The 20,281-nt window shown below is 41.5% G+C and overlaps 2 protein-coding genes across 2 annotated transcripts; both read right to left on the reverse strand.

The window, feature by feature from the left end:
• Window positions 1–183: 183 nt before the first annotated feature.
• dtd1 (D-aminoacyl-tRNA deacylase 1) lies at window positions 184–17,367 on the reverse strand. The gene is made up of 6 exons (XM_084568808.1): window positions 17,276–17,367; window positions 16,689–16,779; window positions 15,340–15,575; window positions 14,552–14,649; window positions 8,572–8,727; window positions 184–2,629 (listed from the first exon to the last, which is right to left on the reverse strand). The coding sequence occupies exons 1-5, from the start codon at window positions 17,316–17,318 to the stop codon at window positions 8,572–8,574; spliced, it is 624 nt and encodes a 207-aa protein (XP_084424934.1). The 5' UTR covers window positions 17,319–17,367; the 3' UTR covers window positions 184–2,629.
• Window positions 17,368–18,078: 711 nt separating this feature from the next.
• LOC311494611 (small integral membrane protein 26-like) lies at window positions 18,079–19,795 on the reverse strand (the record flags this gene model as incomplete). Its single annotated transcript, XM_084553737.1, is given in 4 exon segments — window positions 18,079–18,086; window positions 19,064–19,118; window positions 19,120–19,256; window positions 19,605–19,795. Coding segments are annotated over 4 exon segments (309 nt in total). The 5' UTR covers window positions 19,714–19,795.
• Window positions 19,796–20,281: the final 486 nt, after the last annotated feature.

The following is a 20,281-nucleotide window of genomic DNA, read 5'->3' on the forward strand; positions in this document are numbered from 1 at the left end:
CCCAAGCCCAGGATACAGCAGCTCCTCTGCTTCCCCTCCTGCTGCTCTCCACCACAACACGGAGAAACCTCAGCTCAGCACCACTGCACTGGAGGAAATGAGGTAGAGGGTGGGGGATATTGTAAGGTTGTCCAGGAATAGCTTCCTTGAACTAAAAAAAAAGAAGAAAAGGGCTAAAGTTGGGACAGTATAGATGGGCCAGGTGGTGATAATGAAAGGAGAAATAAGGACAAGCGTGCATGCTAAAACAAGCAGAATAAAAGTGTGAACAAACACACAGACACAACTTTTCTGACCTATATCTTTATAAAATGACAACAAAATGTACATTCAGATCTGTCAGCTGGACAATGTCATAATGAAAACATGAATAAATAGGAGATCTTCCAACCACACTGATGCTAGTGCTCACTGAAGCACAGCTAGCCCCTCTCCACAGAGGTAAAGCACAGGTAATTGAGACAAACTGACTCATAGTCACTTAGCTGCAGCTTCTCCGTCCTCGTCTAGAAATCAACTACAGCTGAAGAGATGGCACAGCTATCCCTGGGGTAAAAGCAGTCATTTCATCTGAGCCGGTCTGACGGGTCAACACAAGGAAAAGACATACAGGTCACATTTTCTGGCGAAGCGAGTGGATCCTGAAGAGAGCCCTGATCATTGTTTAGAGTATGACTTGTAACTTGAGAGATGACAATCACACATTGCAGGTTTACACTCACTTAGCAGTTTCTGTTTAACTTCCTGTTTGCTTGACAAACAGCTTGCTTGTCTTCTGCTTCTTTAGCGCTCCGCACAGAAAGTTTCCCTGCATGCAAGTCTACTCGTATTGATTCGTCAATACTACTTGGGATGCAAACACGAACCACAAAGTTTTGTTAAACTAACACATTAGCTATTTAGCTTGAAGACTGCCGTTAGCAGAGGTGGGAAGTAGCGAAGTACAAATACTTCGTTACTGTACTTAAGTAGACTTTTCAGATATCTGTACTTTACTTGCGTATTTATTTTTCTGGCGACTTTTTACTTTTACGCCCTACATTTGTACACAAATATCTGTACTTTCTACTCCTAAACATTGGAAAAACAGGCTCGTTACTTTTTTAACCTCTAAGGATGACATGACGTAAAAGACGTGACATGATCGGACACGACTAGAGCATCGCACTAGAGAGGGAAAGTCGATGATGGACTGCACTGACAAAATGACCGGCCTGTTGGTGATACCTGTGCCTGTTATCAATCGATGGAAATTCACAGGGGACTGACAAACTGAGCCTAGAATTAGACCAGTCGCGTCATATTTAGTAAAAACGCGATCTATGTACGTGCCTACAGTTATAAAGAAAAATACCCTCCAAAACCCTCCATCAGCTCCTGTGCACTTCTTCTACTGGGTTGAACAGGCAGCCTGTTGATTAGTTTGAGCTCTGTTGCCACCTTGACTGGAGGCTTGTTAATCGTTAAAGCATCGTTAAAGACACTGAAAGTCCCTGCTGCTGCTCACGCCCCCCTTGACCCCACTGTTTGGGAAGTACTGGTCTAATCTGAAAAAAACAAAAAAAAAAATTCAGGTATGGCGTGGTTTCTGTTGCTATCATTAGCTTTTTGAGCATTTTTTGGAAGCCAGTTTACAACGTTAGCAATGCTATGGGAACACATTGTTTATAGCTAACGCTAGCTAGCTCTCGGTTTAAAAACAACAACTACCCAATAACACTTAATTTATTATTAAAAATGATCTAGATGCTCATGCAGGACCTCTGGTCAGTTCAGTCTAGATTATTCTGTTAGAACCTTTTTCATTTTGCAGAATTATCAACGGATGAATTGTTTCATTAATGGTAAAATCATTTTTACTTAAGTACATTTCAGAGCCTGTACTTTCTTACTTTTACTTGAGTAAAGGAGTTGAATCAGTACTTTTACTTTTACCAGAGTATTATTTTACACAAGTATCCATACTTTTACTTACCTAACTTAGATATTTGGTTGCTTACTTAGCAAGTTAGCTTGGCTCATAGTTTTTGCTCACTAGAGAGGGCATGCCATTCAGCTATTTTTGTTCTATTTTGAAACATACAGTCAAAAGGTATAATATCCTTTTAAAAGAGACTCTGCACATGTGGCATCACTGATGCAATCAATACAAGGCTGTTACGTCGTCACTGCCCTGATGTTCTTGTATCTGCACTATGAGCCAAGGAGCTGAGCTACACTTCAGGGTTAATGGACGTTTCTAGGGCAGAGAATACGTGGGAACAGGCAGGAGAATCTCAAAGAGTCAGATCAAGGTGGAAACAAGCAAAGAAGGCAGTGGCAAAAATAAAGAGAGTATACAATGCTACTGGGCCACACAGTGCGGCGCTGCTGACATCTGCTTTGTCTCATATCAACCCATGTTCAGTCTCCTCAATAAACCTAGCTGTTCCACCTGTTCCAGCCATCCTATAGATTCTGCAGGAGAGAGGCCTACGACACCAGCGAGAGGAAGATGTTCTGTGACAGTCTGAAAGAATCCTGCTGACTTTCAAACAGGAAGGAGGACGGTCCATGCTCAGGTGTAAGAGTCACAGAGGATAACGTCCTTCCTGAGAAAAGGGCTCAGGTCACGTCCCCCCTCCGACATCTGCACGACAAAAAACAGAACAGTTCATTAAGTGTCTTAGTCAGTAATGGCCTAGAACATTAGAGTATTAGAACATATAAAATAGTAGTTATATAACTTTTTCTAAATGGGAGGAACTCAAATGTAAATTAGTGCAAAGGTTGTCTACTACCACACTGAAACAAGTGACTAATGTTCTTAGACTTAGACTTAGATAAACTTTATTCATCCACAAGGGAAACTGCTTGGTCACAGTAGCTTAGTTGCACATACAAAAAAAAAAATGTTAAGAACCACAGATAAAAGAATGATTAAATAAAACAAAAATAAGTAAAATAAAATCTAGTAAAATTAAATTAAAATAGTAAATAAAATAAAAAATATAAAACATTAATAAAATAGTTCATTTCAAAGACAAATAGTGTATTCTGTCTTTTATCAGTGACAGTAAAGCTACATTTGATTTTTGCTACACACAGTTGGGGACAGCAGAACATGTTAAAAACAGATTATTGATATGCTATCGCCTTGAAAAGTGTTATAGAGGAGAGGTTGCACCAGAACTGGAAATTAAGCAAACCCTCAATAGCCAATAGCTGCAGTTCCTCTAATGTCCACTAGAGGCTGGCCTCAAAAGCGAGTCAGTCCCCATCCACGTTAAAATGTCCAACTTCACAGCAGAAATACACGTGTGCGTTCATGCATTCATTCATTCATTCATTCATTTTCTGTAACTGCTTGTCTCTATAGCTTATTTCTCTATTCAACTGTACGAATTAGAATTTTGACTCAACTGTTTAAATTAATGTATATCAAGGATTAAAGTTATACAGAATTAAAGGTATGGCTGCTTGGATTTTAATTATAGGCGGGTATCTTTACAATTTGGCGGATGTCAGGTCTGGTCCAGTCCAGTTTCACCCCTCTGAGCATTTTTAAATAAGCTGGGAGTAAGGTGTCAGGCACTGCCAAGATGGCAACGTCCGAAGACACCACACAGAGCTTTAAAACCTTTCTCAGGAATCCTACGGGTGTATCCTTTATACGCAATCAGCGATATTAATGTGTCCAGCAGACAGGGAAGAACTTTAGCTTTCATTTGAAGTGTGTATTGGTCAACTTAATCTAAACAGGTTTTCAGATTAACTGGGAGTGTGCTCCATGTTTTTATTGCTTTAAAGGAGAAGGTTGATTGAGCAAATGCTGTGCCTCGAAAGGGCACGCTACAGTTCCCACTTACAGTATGGTGGACCTGGTAGTTCTACCCATTTTTTGAGCACAGGGCTGGACAAATCTTCTCAAAGGTGGAGGTGCGGAATTATGAATGATTTTGAGTAACAGACGTCAATTTGCGTACATTATTAAATTATCAAAATTGAGTAAAATGTGTTTAGGGAGTATGTCACAGATATGAGACTGGAGTGGTTTTTTGTCTAAGATTTTGATAGCTTGTTTGTGAATAGATGTAATTGGTTTCAGAGCAGTCTTATTTGCCTGTGACTATACTGGCATACAGTAGTGGAGATATGAAAAGAACAGTGCATTCAGGTATGTCTTAGATGCATCTACTTATAAATCTAAAATTAGCTAGGCTGTATTTCAATGTATGACATAGCTTTTTAATGTGTTTTTTAAAGCTAAGTGTTGGGTCTAAAGTCACTCCTAGGTATTTGAACTCATTAACATTTTGCAGTTCCTTTCCATCCACATAAATTTGTGGAAAAGTGTCCGTATTTATTATAAAAAAAACACATAGTAACAGTTTTCTCAGTGTTAAGTGTAAGGCATGACTTCGTAAGCCACTCTGAGACTTTATGCATGGTGGCTGTCAGTTTGGCAGCAACTTTTTTGAGGTCTTTATCGTGTACATAAAGGCATACATCAAGATTTCCACACCATCACAGACAGATGGAAGATCATTGATGTAGGTGAACAACACCGGCCCTAAGATGGAACCTTGTGGTACCCCCATAGCACAGGCTCTTAATGGCGATATTTTGTCTTTTATGCGAACACACTGAGAGAGGTCAGATAAATAAGACTCAAACCAGCTTAACACATTTGTGGATAGATTGAATTGTATGAGCTTAGAGAGAAGCACAGAGTGATCAACAGTGTCAAATGCCTTACGCAGGTCTAAAAATACAGCGCCCACCACCCCTCCCTTGTCAAGACTGGATTTAATGACTTCAGTAAAGTAACAACGTGCTGTTTCAGTCAAATGATTTGTTCTAAAACCAAACTGCATAGGATGTAATAAGTTTTCAGAATTTAGGTGGGCTAGCAGTTGTTCAGGTACCACCTTTTCAATCACTTTTGAGACAGCAGGAAGTATACTGATGGGTCTCTAATTACTGATTTCCTGTTTGTCACCTGATTTGTAGATGGGAGTTACAATAGCTGTTTTTAGTACAGCTCCAGTGATTGGTTTATAATGTTGGTGATCGGGGGGGTTAAGACGTCTTTATATTTCTTTAGTAGGTATGTATCAAGCCCCCAAATATCTTCTGCTTTTGAGTTTGATACTGTAGAGAGAATTTTTCACTTTTTTTTTGAAATAACAAATTTTACTTGCCTTCATGAAATATTTTCCAACAGCTCAAACCTTTGTTTAAAATGTAACATTATTGGTTGAAATATATTGTATGCCATGCTCTTCACCTGCACCTTACTCATTTCCTGTACTGTCTGAGATTATTAACGGCTTGTATTTAATGTCTGTCTCACTGTACTATACTGCACATTGCCTGTACAGGGTCTTCTGTGTCTGCACACATGCACTTAATATAGAAATGTCCTAGTTTTTTGTTGTTCTGTTTACGTCCTGGAGGAATGTTGTTTCATTTTACTTTGTACTGCATTTATAGTCAGAATTCTTACCAAAATATGAGTCTGGTGACTCGCCATTTGGATTTCATTATGCGGCGTGTTTCAATCGATACAGAGGAAAAAAATAGCTCGTAACTGGATAGGCCTAAAACCAATTACAGCCATTTTGTTGTAGACAAATTCGACTCGGTGGCGCTCAGATGACGTGTATGACTACACTGCTGGTATTTGTCTGTCCATCATCAAATAAGGTCTACCCAAACAATTTGATTGGCCCGTCAGACCAACTTTCCACCACAAAACATTTGTTGGGCCACTGCATCTACTGTATAAGGTTGTTCTGGTTATATGACCACATTCAGAAATGCTTGAAAGAGTCAGACTCCATGATCCAAGAAGACACAGTTTACATTGTTTCCACCGTTTTACTCATTGAACCATATTTCAGACATTTCTTGTAGTTACAGATGCCAAACTTCTGTTAATAATTCTTTCATTTCCTGGCTAAACACTGTACATTGCTGCAGCGGTCTGTTTCAGCTCTTCTGGAGAAACAGACTCGAGGTGACCAATGCTGGAAGCCTTTACATTCACATGTGTTTGCTTGCCCTTGGTAGGCAATCACAGATTCCTTCTTCCAGATGCCTTGTATTTGTTGTATTGTTGGTTAATTTATAGTGCAGAACTTGTTGACTGCTTTGGAGGACTTTTAAGTATGCATTAGACTGGCAGATTATATTAGCAGAAACAGACACTCGCACTGTCGGCTTTATCCATAACACTGAAAATAACAAAAAGCAGGCACATAAATATTTCATATGGAAGTTAAATCTACTCTTAATGTATTTCTGACATTTGTGCAAAAGGCCATTTGAGATCAGCTGGAGCAGCAGTTGTCTATGTGGGTTAAAAAAAGATGTTCACAGCTGCCTGACGAGCAGCAGAAACCTTCTCGTGAGCGGTTTATATCAAAACTTGAAAACATTGCAAACAGGAAGGAGGGCCAGACAAGATAAGGGAGGACTGTCAAAAAATTACTCACTCGAACGCAAAGCAAACCTCGGGAAACACCGACACGCTCGTTAAAATATGCAGCGGCAGAGCCAAGCAAGCAGGGCCCTTGTCTGACATCTCTCTTACATCCAAATGTCCCGCTCCCACCTCTCCAGCCAGAACTGCTGTGTGTGCACTCTCCTGCTACACACACACACACACACGCACACGCACACACACACACACACAAATCCAAATGACTTATCAAACATTTTTCTTCTTCTTCCTCATCCCTGGCTCTCAGTCAGACAAAAAGCTCTTACGTAATCAGAAGCTGAAGTCTCCCAAGTCTTTGGAAACATATTTACCCAACATGCACTGGGAATTACAGTACAACACATATACAATAGTCAAAGCCGCACTAAATAAAACTAAAATAACACACCTCAGATCTTAAAGGTTCATCCTGGTGTCAGACATGCTGACATCTGTCAGATGTCAGAAAAGTACTTATCATCAGTCCATTTGTGGATCAGGAAGTGTGGCTACTTTTACAGTGCCAGTTTGATGGCATATCCGTTTATGGGGGTGCCTTTTAGAGGGTGGACACAGGGACAGGGGCGGCCTCTGCAGGGAGAGTGGAAGGGACACGGAGGGAGCTGACTCAAACCCTCTCCGTCTCCGTTCTCCTACGACTCGTCCATTTTTGCACAAGTAAACAAATACTCAAGGAAAATAAGGACAACCCGTTCATCTCCACAATATATACCCGCAGACTGTGAAACAAGCACGTCTGTCTCTCATGAGCGTTGCTGGGTTTCACCGCCATGTCAACAATAACAAAGAGGAGAGCGGGAAGCGACGATGAAAACGGAGAGACTGCAACTGCTTCTATCTGCACATTTAAAGCTGCCATATTGCACATGACACACAGACATAACAGATGAGACAGAACTATTTTTGGGGGCAACTATATTTGTTGAGAGTGCAAAGGCGGAAAAAAACTGTGCATCCACCTCACAGAGGAACAGCTGTAACTGCACTGAACTCCTCAGAGCTTCTGCGAAATTTCAGAGACTACTTTTCAATTTCTATAGGGGAATGCTAAAATTATAGTACTTTATGTCTCCGAGATGGAATTTCTTGCATGTAAACACTGGTCTTCATTTCATGCATAATGACGCAGATGTAATGGTCTTGCTCAAACGTTGTCGATCAGATCCACAGGACATTAAAGGATAATTCTGGCTCCTTTTAACCCGCTTTATTTCCCATTAATGTGACGATCGTCTTTCCCGGGGCATGCTAATGTCGCACTCTCATTTAGTTGTAAACAAATTCAACCCCACAACGCTTAGATGATGTGTATGACTATGTCGCTGTTGCTCTTCTGTCCGTCATCAGATGAAGCCCACCCAAATAGATCTTTGCCAGAGCATAATCAGTCCCCAAAGGTGCGACTTCAGGTCAACTTTTCACCATAAAAAAATGAATGGACAGGGATACTGGCATGACTTCCAGGCCACCTATGCTGTAACAGTAAAGTTATCTTCAGCTTTCCAAATAAATAAACAGATTTATTTCACTCCTTCTGAAATGAAACACAGATATTAACTTCCTGGAAAAAAAACATTTTCTTAACTGCATTGTTAAAGGCTGCGGTTGTTGTTCTGTAGATGGGAGTTACAATCACTGTCCCCCATCTCCAATGGGGGACACTTGCCCGGATAACCAATTACCCGCATACTCAGTGTTTCACCACCAGTATATCAATATATCGATGATATCTGGCCAGAGTGAATGCATTGCTTTGTATTGGTGGAGGGTGTACACATGTTTACTCCGGGTTGCCTCTTTAATCTATTGGTTCGGTTTGTCGACTTCAACTCGCATTGGACAACGTTAAGTTTTCTGGTTGTTGCAATGTCTCAAAATTAAAATTCAATGAATGCAGCTTTGAGATGAAAGAATATATTTAAATAACAGATTTATTAGAAACAGACTTAACAATCATCTTACACCTTGTGTCTACTAAAGCTTTACTATTTCCGTTATTTCAGCGTTTAATAAAGTACCGGCACAAATTAAGATTAAGAAGAATGTATCCGTTCATGTGTGAGAACAGCTCCAGGCTCCCTCACCTAGGGCTCCCTCTCTGAAGACACATCGCCCTCCGCCCCGCTGCTGGCGTTGGGGTCCTGTCGGGAACGCTGGGCGCTCTTCTCCCTGCTCGAATCTGAGGGGCCCTTGGAGCGCGTCTTCTCTTTCCTCTGCTGCTGCTTCTCCTGCTTTGACAACTGTCGGAAAACAAGAGAACAGAAAGACTTTCTCATTAATACATTCTGTATCTCATTATTGCTACAATATGCCCATATGCATGGACAATTCATGTCAATAACAATTAACTACAGGGCACATGCCATGCATACTAAATAGAAACCATAGCAGATGTGTTTTAAGATGGATTTTTCTTTGCAACCATTTAAACAGTTGGCACTGAAAGAGAATAAGAGACTAGCAAAGTAAACACCATAAGTCTATTTCATGATGGCATTATGTTGTAACCGAAGCTGCATGAGGGGAAGTGCAGCTTTTCCCCCCTACTAGGCACTAAGGGCCATGACACACCAAGCGCTTCGGCTGTTTTCAAATGTTGTGCCATCGATGAGCGGGTGCGGCCCAAGCTTTTGCAGTGTGTCCCGCACCGCTGGCACGAGTCAGATATTTTGTCAGCAGCTTTTCAGCTGATTCAGCACGTTGAATCGGCAGTGGAACAAGACGGTAAGAGAAATCACTCTGATTGGCTGTTTGGCTTCGAAAACCAGAGAATGAAATGAGAAAGAGAAGTACTGAAGGTAAATAAAATGACTGATCGGCATGATTCCAGAGGGGTTGGCTCTGTACGACGGTTTGACGCGCTTCCTATCTTCCTAGCTTCGCTGCCTCATGTTTCCCAGAAGAATTTCTTCCTTTAAGGCAGAGTGTATGTGCCAGATGGTCATGGGATGAAGTCTTTGTGGTGTGTTCAAGCGCAACTTTGTGGCTCAGAAACCCTCTTATGCATTTCATCCATTTATTAGAATGTTCTGTGCCGTGTTTTTTTGGTGAATGAATACACCACTTGGTAAATGGTCTTGTATTTACAATTCAATTCAATTCAATTTTATTTATATAGCGTCAATAACAATACAAATCGTCTCAAGACGCTTTACAAAAACCCGGCCTGAAACCCCCAGAGCAAGCCTGAAGGCAACGGTGGCAAGGAAAAACACACAAGGGGGGGGGGGGGCACACACAGCAGTAAACATTCTACATAGTAATAGCACAGAATTGTATGACTAGTAGTATATAGGAAATTAGAGGGCAAGAGCTCTGTGCCAGAGAAAAGAAAGTGGAGGATGCGAGAGAGGAGAGAGAAGAAAGAAGGAGGACATGTGTTTGGTGCATCGTCCCCCAGCAGCCTAGGCCTATAGCAGCATAACTAAGGGATGGTTTAGTCCAGCCCTAACTATAAGCCTGATCAAAAAGGAAAGTCTTAAGCCTGACCTTAAAAATAGATTGAGTGTCTGCCTCCCGAACCCAAACTGGGAGCTGGTTCCACAGGAGAGGAGCCTGATAGCTGAAAGCTCTACCTCCCATTCTACTTTTTGAAATTCTAGGAACCACAAGTAGGCCTGCACTTTCAGACCGAAGTGATCTGCTGGGATGATATGGTACAATAAGGTCTTTAAGATACGATGGAGCTAGGCCTTTAAGGGCCTTGTATGTAAGGAGGAGGATTTTAAATTCTATTCTAGACTTTAAAGGGAGCCAGTGAAGAGAAGCTAAAACTGGAGTAATATGATCTCTCTTCCTAATTCCTGTCAATGCTCTTGCTGCGGCATTTTGAATCAATTACACCGATCACCGATCATTAAATTCCGTTGTACTTGTGCAATGACAAATAAAGACATTCTAATTCTAATAACATTGACCATCTTGTGACAATCCAATGTTCTGCTGGGAAACTTTTGGACCTGGCATTCATGTGGATGTCACTTAGACAAGTACCACCCACCTAGACCAGACCAGGCACCCCCACCCCATAGCAATGACACTCCTTGATGGCAGCAGCCATCTCCAGCAGGATGCAGCCTGACACAGACACACACACACACAAACAGTTTAGGAACAACTCAGAAAACAAGAAGAACAGCACAAGGTGTTGACCTGGCCTGATTCTTCTTCTTCTATTATATTTCTTTATGTACCATATTAGGTAGGTGATTGGTTGGTAAAAGTTCCTTTAGTTGAAAGTAACCATGTTAAAATAACCCAGCCTTTTTTAGAACTCAAGATACAAATAGTTTGTTATTGTGAACAATGACGTCCCACATAAAACACACCTAAATGAATATTCTTCAGTTATTTTCCTAGTGGTTTGAAGTCTGCAGTGTTCATCTGGAGTAAGGTTAAACTACTAATAAATATAAATTATAAAGACTTTTCTCAACTCTTAACTTTTAAAATTTTATATTTCCCCTCTGGCTGAACCGCAGCTGAACCCTCACCAGTCTGATGTGCCCGGTGGCTCAGTGGGCTCAACGTGAACATGCCACATCATGACTTGCAGATCGTGACCTTTGCAGTGTGTTCAGAAGCCACCCAAAGGTCCCAACATGCATGAGAATTAGTGTAACTAATTAAACAAAGGAAAAGTGGCTTGTCTTCGTGAATACACCACTGCTTCTAGTCTCTCCACGTCAGGAGCTATTCTGAGCCGTCATATGATCACATCAATGAGTCTATTGTTGTGACGGCACGCACTCCCTCGCACACACACTTCAAAACTGCTCTTCACAACGCCACTCAACACGAGTAGTCGCTACTCCAATCGAAGCCGCTCCTCCTCCTTCCTCGCTGAACGCGTTGCCGTTCATAAAACATCCCGGCGGTGATGATGAAGTGGGAATTCTCCCCGTCATCTGAAAGAGGCCCGCAAACACGCTAAAAGTTTCATGGCTGCAAGGGAAATATTTATGACCTGAATGTCATCTTAAAAATCCAAAGCATTGCATAAGACATTACATTATTCAAAGAACAGCAAAGTAGCTAATGTTATTCGCGGCTGAACCCATTAACACGCTATAGTGTCAAAGCAGGCCAGCTGTTATAGTTGCTACTAGCAGGAAAACAAGGGGACATTCAACATCTGATTAAAAACTGGGCACTGAAAGGTAACTTATTTGATTTTTAAATTTGGTATAAAATGCATTTTAAACTGTCAATTTCAAGCTACGCTAACCGTCAATAGTGACTCCCTATCTGACGAAGAGCTCTCCTAACATGATCAAACGTTACATAATTTCTGTCAGTGTTGGGTTTCAGCCCGGAGCTCAGATCAAAATGCACAAACAGTAAGGTGAACAAACAGAAAAACAACTGCAGCCTTCAGTGTCTCAAAGACAAAATCCAAACAGGATGATTTCCATTGCTCTGGATAACTCCATTGTTTGCCGGCCGCTTGACCCTGTGGTGGACTAAATCCGATTCATGGAAAGAAAGGAACACTGTCTGTTGGCTGTTGCTTCATCCCCCCCGCCTGCCACACACACACTCACACTCACACTCACACTCACACTCACACACACACTCACACACACACACACATCGTGCCAAGCTTAGCCTATTGGATGGCCTTTTATTCATGTTCAGCCTTGGCTTTGGCTCCTCAGCCCCCACAGCAAAACATCCAAAACAGACAAGATTAAAATTCTGAGGACTGCTTCATAACCCTCCCTTTGGGCAAGCGAGCCAAGCCCACCAAGACGAGGGCAGCCAAAGCCGGCCAACAGCCAAGGCATAAGGACGTTAGTCGAGTTCTGTGGAAGTGAGCAAAAATAAACCCAGGAAATTGCATGTGTGAACGTCTCTTAGATGGCAGGAGGAAGAGGCTGAGAGAGGTGGATCCCTGTTACCGAGAGGAACTATTTGCCTGATACTGTGAGTCCACATTGGTCAATAAAACAACTGAGTTTCAGTGGCACCACAGATGCCAGTGTTGGTCATGCAGCAGTCATTCAAAGTCTCCAGAATATGAAGTAACCCTACTTTAATGAAATTCTGACCTTACAATGCCATTATAAGGTCAAAGGTCAACTAACAGCAGACATTCCCATACATCTCACCTTCACTTTGAGCTTAAACAATATTTCTACAGAGTTCACCAAAATAACCACCAGATTTTTTCTTAGTATTTCTCAGCTCCACATATCAGTACTTCCAAGTAATACAATTAATCAGTTATCATGACTCATAAAAAAAAGCACAAAGCCTATCCCAGCTGCCATTGGGCCAGAGGCGGGGTGCATCCTGGACAGGTCGCCAGTCTATAACAGGGCTAAGAGACAAACAACCATTCATGGTCTCATTACAAAAAATATCCCAGAGCTACTCAGACAATTAAAAGTGACAGATACACTTTCCTCCAACTCTTTTCAAAGTATACGTTCACTCACCATTTCATTAGATACACTAATGTAGTAAACATCATAACACGCATTGTAATGTAACAGTTCTTCACTAAGTGATATCTTCATGAAGGTTTTGGTTTTCAGCATTAGTTTAAAATAACTGAGAGAGCTGTTGATTCATTTTGGAGGCTGTGGTTTGTAGTACTACTCAGCCATATTGTGTTGTACAGGCCTATTATTTTGACAACCGCACTTTAGTCAGTGGCTTAATAACAGAAACCCTTCGGTGTTTATTTCAATCCAGTCTGACAGCACCGCAAACGACATCCTCCAAAATGATCCCCCAGTTTAATTACGCTGTTTCAATATCAACTGAACATTAGTCATGAAGTCATGACCACTTCATGCCTCCTAGTCATGAAGGAGGATTTAGTGCAGGACTGGTATATCGGAATTAGTGCTGTCAGTGCGTTAAGATATGTAATCACGATTAATCATGTGATTTCCAAAGTTAACACAAATTAATCTCACTTTTTTTTAATGTCTCTTTTAAATGGACCTGGAAGGGATGTACTTTTATCAACATCTCAGCTCCCTAACTCAGTTCCATCAACAGTAAATGCAGTTAACTTTATTCTTGTCTAGAGAACCATCTGGCAGGACTTTGAAGCTCAACTTGTCATTCAAAAGACCTGCGTCTTCGTCCATTTCTGCTCATTTGTTTCTGTTCTATTCTTCCGCTTCTCTTGGGACTTTTGACGGTACCGGGGGTTATTACTACCCTCCTCAGGGAAAAATGATTTTTAAAAATGATTTACTACTACTACTTCAGGTTCTGCTTGCTTTCCACAGTGTTAATGCTGCAGCGACAGCTTCCTGATTTCCCAAACTACAGGCTTTTCCACAGGGACAGGTACTGCAGAGGGTGAGCATCAACTGACAGCAGTGAGCTCCCCAAAGCATGTTCACATGGGCCTTCGCTGCCAATCATGCACTCATGAAGCCCACACAGCCCACACACAGCCCACACACACACACACACACACACACACACACACACACACAGTACTAAACTAATGGGACTTTCAGCTCCTCCATGGGAGCAACTGAGTGAGAAGACAATCTGTCCAGCTTCATAAGAAGAGATGACAACAGCAGCCATCATTTTTTAATGTGACTGTTGCAGTATGCATGTTTAAAGTTATTTCTTGGATTTTCTGAAACTACTTAAATTACTCCTACTTCTTTAACTCAATTGCCTCTTCACTACCTGATCAGGGCAAATACAAATTCTTATGCCATATTTTAAAAAAACTGTTTTAAATGTTAACTGCTTGATAAGTAAGAGTCATTACCAACAACAAAAGAGCAAATATCACCATCTAGTGGTTCAGCTGAAGAAATTAAATTAGGGCTGCTGTTAATTCTAGACTTCTTCTTCTGGACTGTGGTGGATTAAATGACCAACCAGTGTTTATTATATCTACTCATATTGAAGATAATTTAAAGTTTAAAGTAAAATGTACCTGTACTGACGATCTTGACTAAAGAACCTAACCAATGGTCATCAGTGGACTCTATCCATGACCATGGAACATGAGAAAAAGTTTAAAAGAAAGTTGTTTTTTTTGTTGTTGATCTGTCCAGACATTCATGCTCAGTGACGTACCTGTTTGGGGTCTAAGGGACCACTCGGTGATGTCAGTTCTATGGTAACGGGGCCGTCGTTTTGAATGTGGACCTGCATGGACGCCCCAAACTTCCCGTCTGGAAAGAAAAAAAACAGAGAAAGAAGAAGACATCTTATAATCATGTATTAGCGCAGGCAAGTGGCATTTGTCTGGCACTGACAGCCGATGTCTCATTATCAAAGGTGGAGCCTTGAGATATTGGGGACAAAAGACGAGAGGACTGTGCGAGGACAGGAAGTTTCAGCTTAATTGTTCTCCTTCTTTCCACCAGCTCTGCGAGATTAATGACACCATCTGCACAATGAAGCCGAGGGCCGTGGTGGAAAAGCGCTGCATCATCGTATTTCCTCTCTGGAGGAGGAGGGGACTAATTAGGAAGCCTTATGCCTCCCTTCCTGGGACAAGGTGTTCTCTGCACCTGTTCCCCGGTGGGCTGACCCAATTCACTGCCACTGCCACCGTCACCGCACTGATAATCCACCCCATAAACTGCCATAACCCTACTCTGAGATGTAAATACAAGCAATTAAACAGCAGAGGGGCGGCGCACTGGTCCAAACGCATGAGCAGGAAATGGAGACGCTTGTCACTTTTGTTTTTAATTAGAATCAAGAAGATTCTCACCTTCCAACTTGCTGGGACTCATTTCAAACTGGCTTTTTGTAACATAAACACTTTTCACAATGAGGCCTAAAATTCCAATTTCTGACCAAATCAGAAAATGAAAAAAGTATGAGGGACTTTAAAGGAAGATGTCTAAACTTACCCTTAATGCGCTCTGGCTTGTAGGTGCTCCTCATGTTCTCCAGGATGCTGTCGTAGAAGGGCTGGGCCAACTCTGCAGGCATGGCCGAGTGGAAGTCTGGCTTGTTGCCCTTCAGTATACACTGCAGCGTGAACTGGCTCACACACAGCACCTCGAAGTCCCGATCCATGGCGCTTTTAGTCCACGCTCGCCCATTCTCGTCTTCAAACAGACGCAAGTTCAGGATCTTGCGTACTCTGGAAACGCAAGTTCAGAAACAATAAGGACGTCTGTGATGATCTACTGGATGTCAAGTATATAGTTATATAGAAGTATATAAGGACAGCCATAACATTATGACCACTGACAGGTGAAGTGAACACTGACTATCTGGTTATCATGGCACCTGACAATGGTTAGGATACATTAGGCAGCATGTGAACATTTTATCCTAAAAGATGATGATGGGTCACAGTATCTCCACAACTGCAGATCATGTGCGGTGTTCTTCATCTGCAGTGGTCAGTATCTGTCAGAAGTGGTTCAGTGAAGGTGGAGGTGGACCGGCCAAGGCTTCTTGAAGAGAAGACTGGCCCGTGTGGTTGGATCCAACAGACGAGCTACTGTAGTTCAAACTGCTGAAAAAGTTGATGCTGGTTCTGATTGAAACGTCTCAGAACACACAGTGGATCACAATTTGTTTTGTATATGGCCACAGAGTTGCAGACCAGTCAGGGTGTCCATGCTGGCCCATGTCTACTTCTAGAGGCTCCTACAATGGGAAATTCATGAAAACAGATTCAATGATGGCAGTGGTGAAGAAACCAAGCCAGGAAAGGTCGTGTAATTCTTTGGGCAACGTTGGGTCCTGCCTGCCCTGACACATACCACCTACCTAAGCACTGTTGCAGACTCAGAGCATATACACCCTTTCATGGAAACGTTACTCCCTGATGTCAGTGACCTCTTAAAGCAGGACAATGCTCCCTGACACAAAAAAAAACATGGTTTATGGAATGGTCTAAGAAACCCAATGAGTTCAAGGCGCTGACCTGGCCTCCAAGTTCCCTGCATCTTAATCCAATCCAGGATGTATGGGATGTGCTGGACACACAAGTCTGATCCATTTAGACCCCACCTCTCAACTTGCAGGACCTGAAGACCTAAAGTGTTAGGGCCAGATACCACAGCACACCTCAGAGGTCCAGTGGAGTCCATGCCCCGATGGGTCAGGGATGTGTTGGCCGCAAAAGGGTGACTTACACAACATTAGGCTTGTGGTCATAATGTTATGACTGCCTAGTATATATCTGATCGTGGTAGAGTTGAAAATGTATACTCAACTAAAGTGCTAGAGTAAACACACTCACATGTAGTCAGCATCCCTCTGTGTGTCCTCCACTGATATACCCAGCAGGACACACAGTCCTCGTCCTATTGAACTGATCTGCTCCTCTCCCACTGCAGGAAAACACAAAAAGATTGACTGAATGATTGTTTTTTAGATTTAACAGTTCCTCCAATCAGGCTGTTCGACTATTAAAACCCACACGTAATATTTTTTCACGATATTTCAGTGTAATAACTTGAGTTTTGACAAGTAAACTCAAAGTGGTAGATCCCTTTAAATACAGTTTCAAACAGTGTTATGGACATTTGAATCGTGTCGTTTGAGTTTGCCATGTTGGTGATCGCATCACAGTGTGGGGGGGGGGGGGGGGGGGGGAGCCAGGTAGTCACTCAACTATCAGGACACGTTCATTATTTGTGAAACAAGCTTTAATCTCTAAAGGTTCCCTCCCAGCTGAGGAACACCTGCCTCCCTCATTCGCCTTGTAATGCTAATGCTAACCTAGCTATCTTCAGCCAACACTTCAGCAGCGCGGACAACTAAAAGCTTTCAGGCTCCGTTTAGCTACATACACACGGCAACGTCGCTCGACTTACAGCTGCTTACCTGTCACACTCGCCTTGGTGACCCTCTGAATGATAGCTTTCATTGTTGTGATTCTTGTGTTGTTGGGGAGCACGCTGTCACAACTTCCGGGTGCTTGCAGTGAGTGTGGACGACGAGGCGATGTCGCTCTCTAGCGGCCGGAACCGGCAGCACATGTAATTTGCTTCTGGAAGTTTGCAAGGAAGTTTATATTTTTATTTTTTATTTTTTTTCTCCCCGTTAATGGAATGCAGACATCATTATTACACATGTGTTGTGATAAAAGGCCAGAGAAAAAGTATTGGTGTAAGTGCTTACTTTATACCATATTAGACTTTTCCCAGTCAAAATTTCTATATAGTCACACTTGCAGTCACGAGTAATAAAAGTAAAGTACTATGTGAAAATGTGCGACATTTTCAACATATTTGAACAAGCAAACTTATTAATAAAGCTGATATACCCAAACAAATGCCTCGCGACCAATAACACAATAGACATTTAGTTTGGAGCAGATCAGACGCCTTCTTACTTAAACCTCGGACATCAAGCCTCTGCTGTTCTATATGATACTGAATTAGCGGTGTCTTCACGCCAAGCTCTAGAGTACTCTAAGGCCTTCAGAAAAAAAAAGGTGTGGATGTGCATGAGTATGACGAGGGAATTAACTAGATCTCTGACTGACTTAAAATAAATCATTCCACTGTAGAAAATAATCTACTAGTGGTGTAGATTTCAAATAACTGCCATTTTTTTCTAGGACTGGCCAAATTCACACTGAGATTAATGTTAAAAGAAGTCTCCAAAAACCTAAAAGAAATTCATCAAGGATCTGCAAGCAAGAACATTAGAGCAAGACGGGGAGCAGGGAGCCTTTAGGAATAATGAGGTCTGGACAGATGGATGAAACACAGCCACTTGTCCACAGTAACAGTTTAAATGTTTGGAGCTTTTCAGGAGAAGAACCTCCAACCAGCTGTGAAGCGTGGTGATGGAAATGTTCTGGTTTGGTTTCCTCTCTGCCTCAGAGACAGGACAGCTTTTAGTCATACTGCATCATGATAAAGAGTGACTGAAGATACTGTGAGGCCTTCTGTCTGGAGGCTGAAGTTGACCTCTGAACTGGATAACGATCCTATACACACCAATAAATCCACGAGTTCTATTTAATGGACGATTCAGAAACAGATCTTGTGGAGACAGTGCATGAAATAAAAGCGTCATTGAGAGCAGATGTCAGAGACTCAAGTACCGTTCACGTAAAAAAACAACTACAAAAAGTTAATGTCTGCATAAGAACATTACTTATATTGGCACTTTTAACGAATAAATGCTTGTGGTGTCAGTAGGCTTTAATTTCAAGATTTCAAGGAGGATCAAATGTTTTTTGTACAAATATGAGAAAAATGCAAACAATTCCAGGTGTTTTCAAATGACTGCAGAGTAGCTTACCCAAATAAAATGTACACCTTCCTCTGTTCTGCATTATTCTGAAAGGCATTTCTAATATTTTTCCTGTCACAGAAGCCATTTTTGCCACAAAACACACTGATGTACATTTAACATTAAAGATGGCTGAATTCCATTTCCCTGCAACTACAAGAGACAGAGTGAGAAAACTGGTTAAACATGCAGGAGGATGAAAATCTGGATGACTGGGTCAGTGCTGCATGTTACTGACACTTATATATATATATATATAAAAAAAAAACGATTTGTGGTTGGATTCAAACACCATGGTTCTAGTCCAACTAGAACAGGCGGATAAGTCATGTGTGATTTCATTTCAAATCCTAATAATGTCCTCACACTCAGCGCCCCTTGACAGCCATTTGTTGCTGTCTCCGGCGCCTGGTTCACTTGAAGAGGGATTCGAAGAAGTTGGAGATCCTCGTGGGGTACGGGACAAAGTCTTTCTTGTAGATGATGACCGTTTCGGTGCGTTTAGTCTTGTACACCACTTTGTTTCTATCGTCCTCCTCTTCTTCTTTTTTCTTTTCCACTAAGTCAGAGGGAGGAAAATCAAAGATGTATTCATTTATTTATGCAGAAGTCGGCACAATATTAATGAATGTGATGATGCTGATATTTTTAATTAGTGTGCAATTTAATGCAATACAACATTTTAAGCTTACTTTGTTTCTACCCATAAACAATGCAACCAAATGATACCGTATAGTGGTTATGTCGTATAATATTACACTACTAGTCAAATACAACCCTCTGCGGGTTATAATAACAATTTGCCACAAAAAAAAGTATTAATTACCAGTAACCATGGTCGAGTCGTTGCTGCTGTTTACCTTTAGTGTGTGATGTGTGTGTGGTATGTTGTGATTCTTTCACTCACCTGCCTTGTCCTGAAAACGGGAGAAATAAAAGTAGGAGCCGATCATGGTCCAGACGCCCAGAGCGTACGTAGCAGACGCTATTTTGTGCCACTTCACCACGTCTTTCATCGCCGCTTTCTACCTATCTCAATGCGTTTGTAAATGCTTGTCCGCAGCGTTAAGGACGCCACCATGACAGACAACCCGGAAGTACAAGTAAAACAATTTCCGGGGTGTGAAGAAGCGTCTGTTAAAAAAAAAAAAAAAAAAAAAAAAAAAATGTATATAGATTTATTATAATTTAAAATGTCAAAGTACAAATTATATAAGCAGTTATTCTTCAAACAAAACCGTATATTCACGGACAATTCACGGACAATTTTTAAAACTTGTCTTAAAACCCATTTTTATTCCTCGGCTTTCGACCCAGCATGAGACCCTGTTTTTGTGCTTTTGTTCAGTGCTTTTATTGTTTTTATTGTTTTACTGTTTTTAATAGTTTGTCTTTCCTGTGTACAGTAGGCTACCTTGTTTCAGCAGTGGTTGTTTCTAAAGTGCTTTATAAATAAAGTTGAGTTGAGAGAAAGTTGGGTTGGATCTTGGAGTTTGCATAGAGTAATGACCCCTTGATTGTACCAAAAAGAGCATGGGGAATCGCTTTAATAGAAGTATAATATCCCTCGAAAATGAAAAAAAA

Source organism: Chelon labrosus, assembly GCF_963514085.1.
Source record: "Chelon labrosus genome assembly, chromosome: 2".
Lineage (NCBI taxonomy): Eukaryota > Metazoa > Chordata > Actinopteri > Mugiliformes > Mugilidae > Chelon > Chelon labrosus.

What these genes read in the sequence shown, in the direction of transcription:
- dtd1 (XM_084568808.1), bottom strand. Translation starts at nt 17,318, where the DNA reads ATGAAAGCTATCATTCAGAGGGTCACCAAGGCGAGTGTGACAG. An exon ending in CACCAAGGCGAGTGTGACAG is followed by an intron (nt 16,780 to 17,275) that starts GTAAGCAGCTGT and finishes GTTTTCCTGCAG; the next exon opens with TGGGAGAGGAGCAGATCAGT. An exon ending in CAAGCCAGAGCGCATTAAGG is followed by an intron (nt 14,650 to 15,339) that starts GTAAGTTTAGAC and finishes TTTTCTTTCCAG; the next exon opens with ACGGGAAGTTTGGGGCGTCC.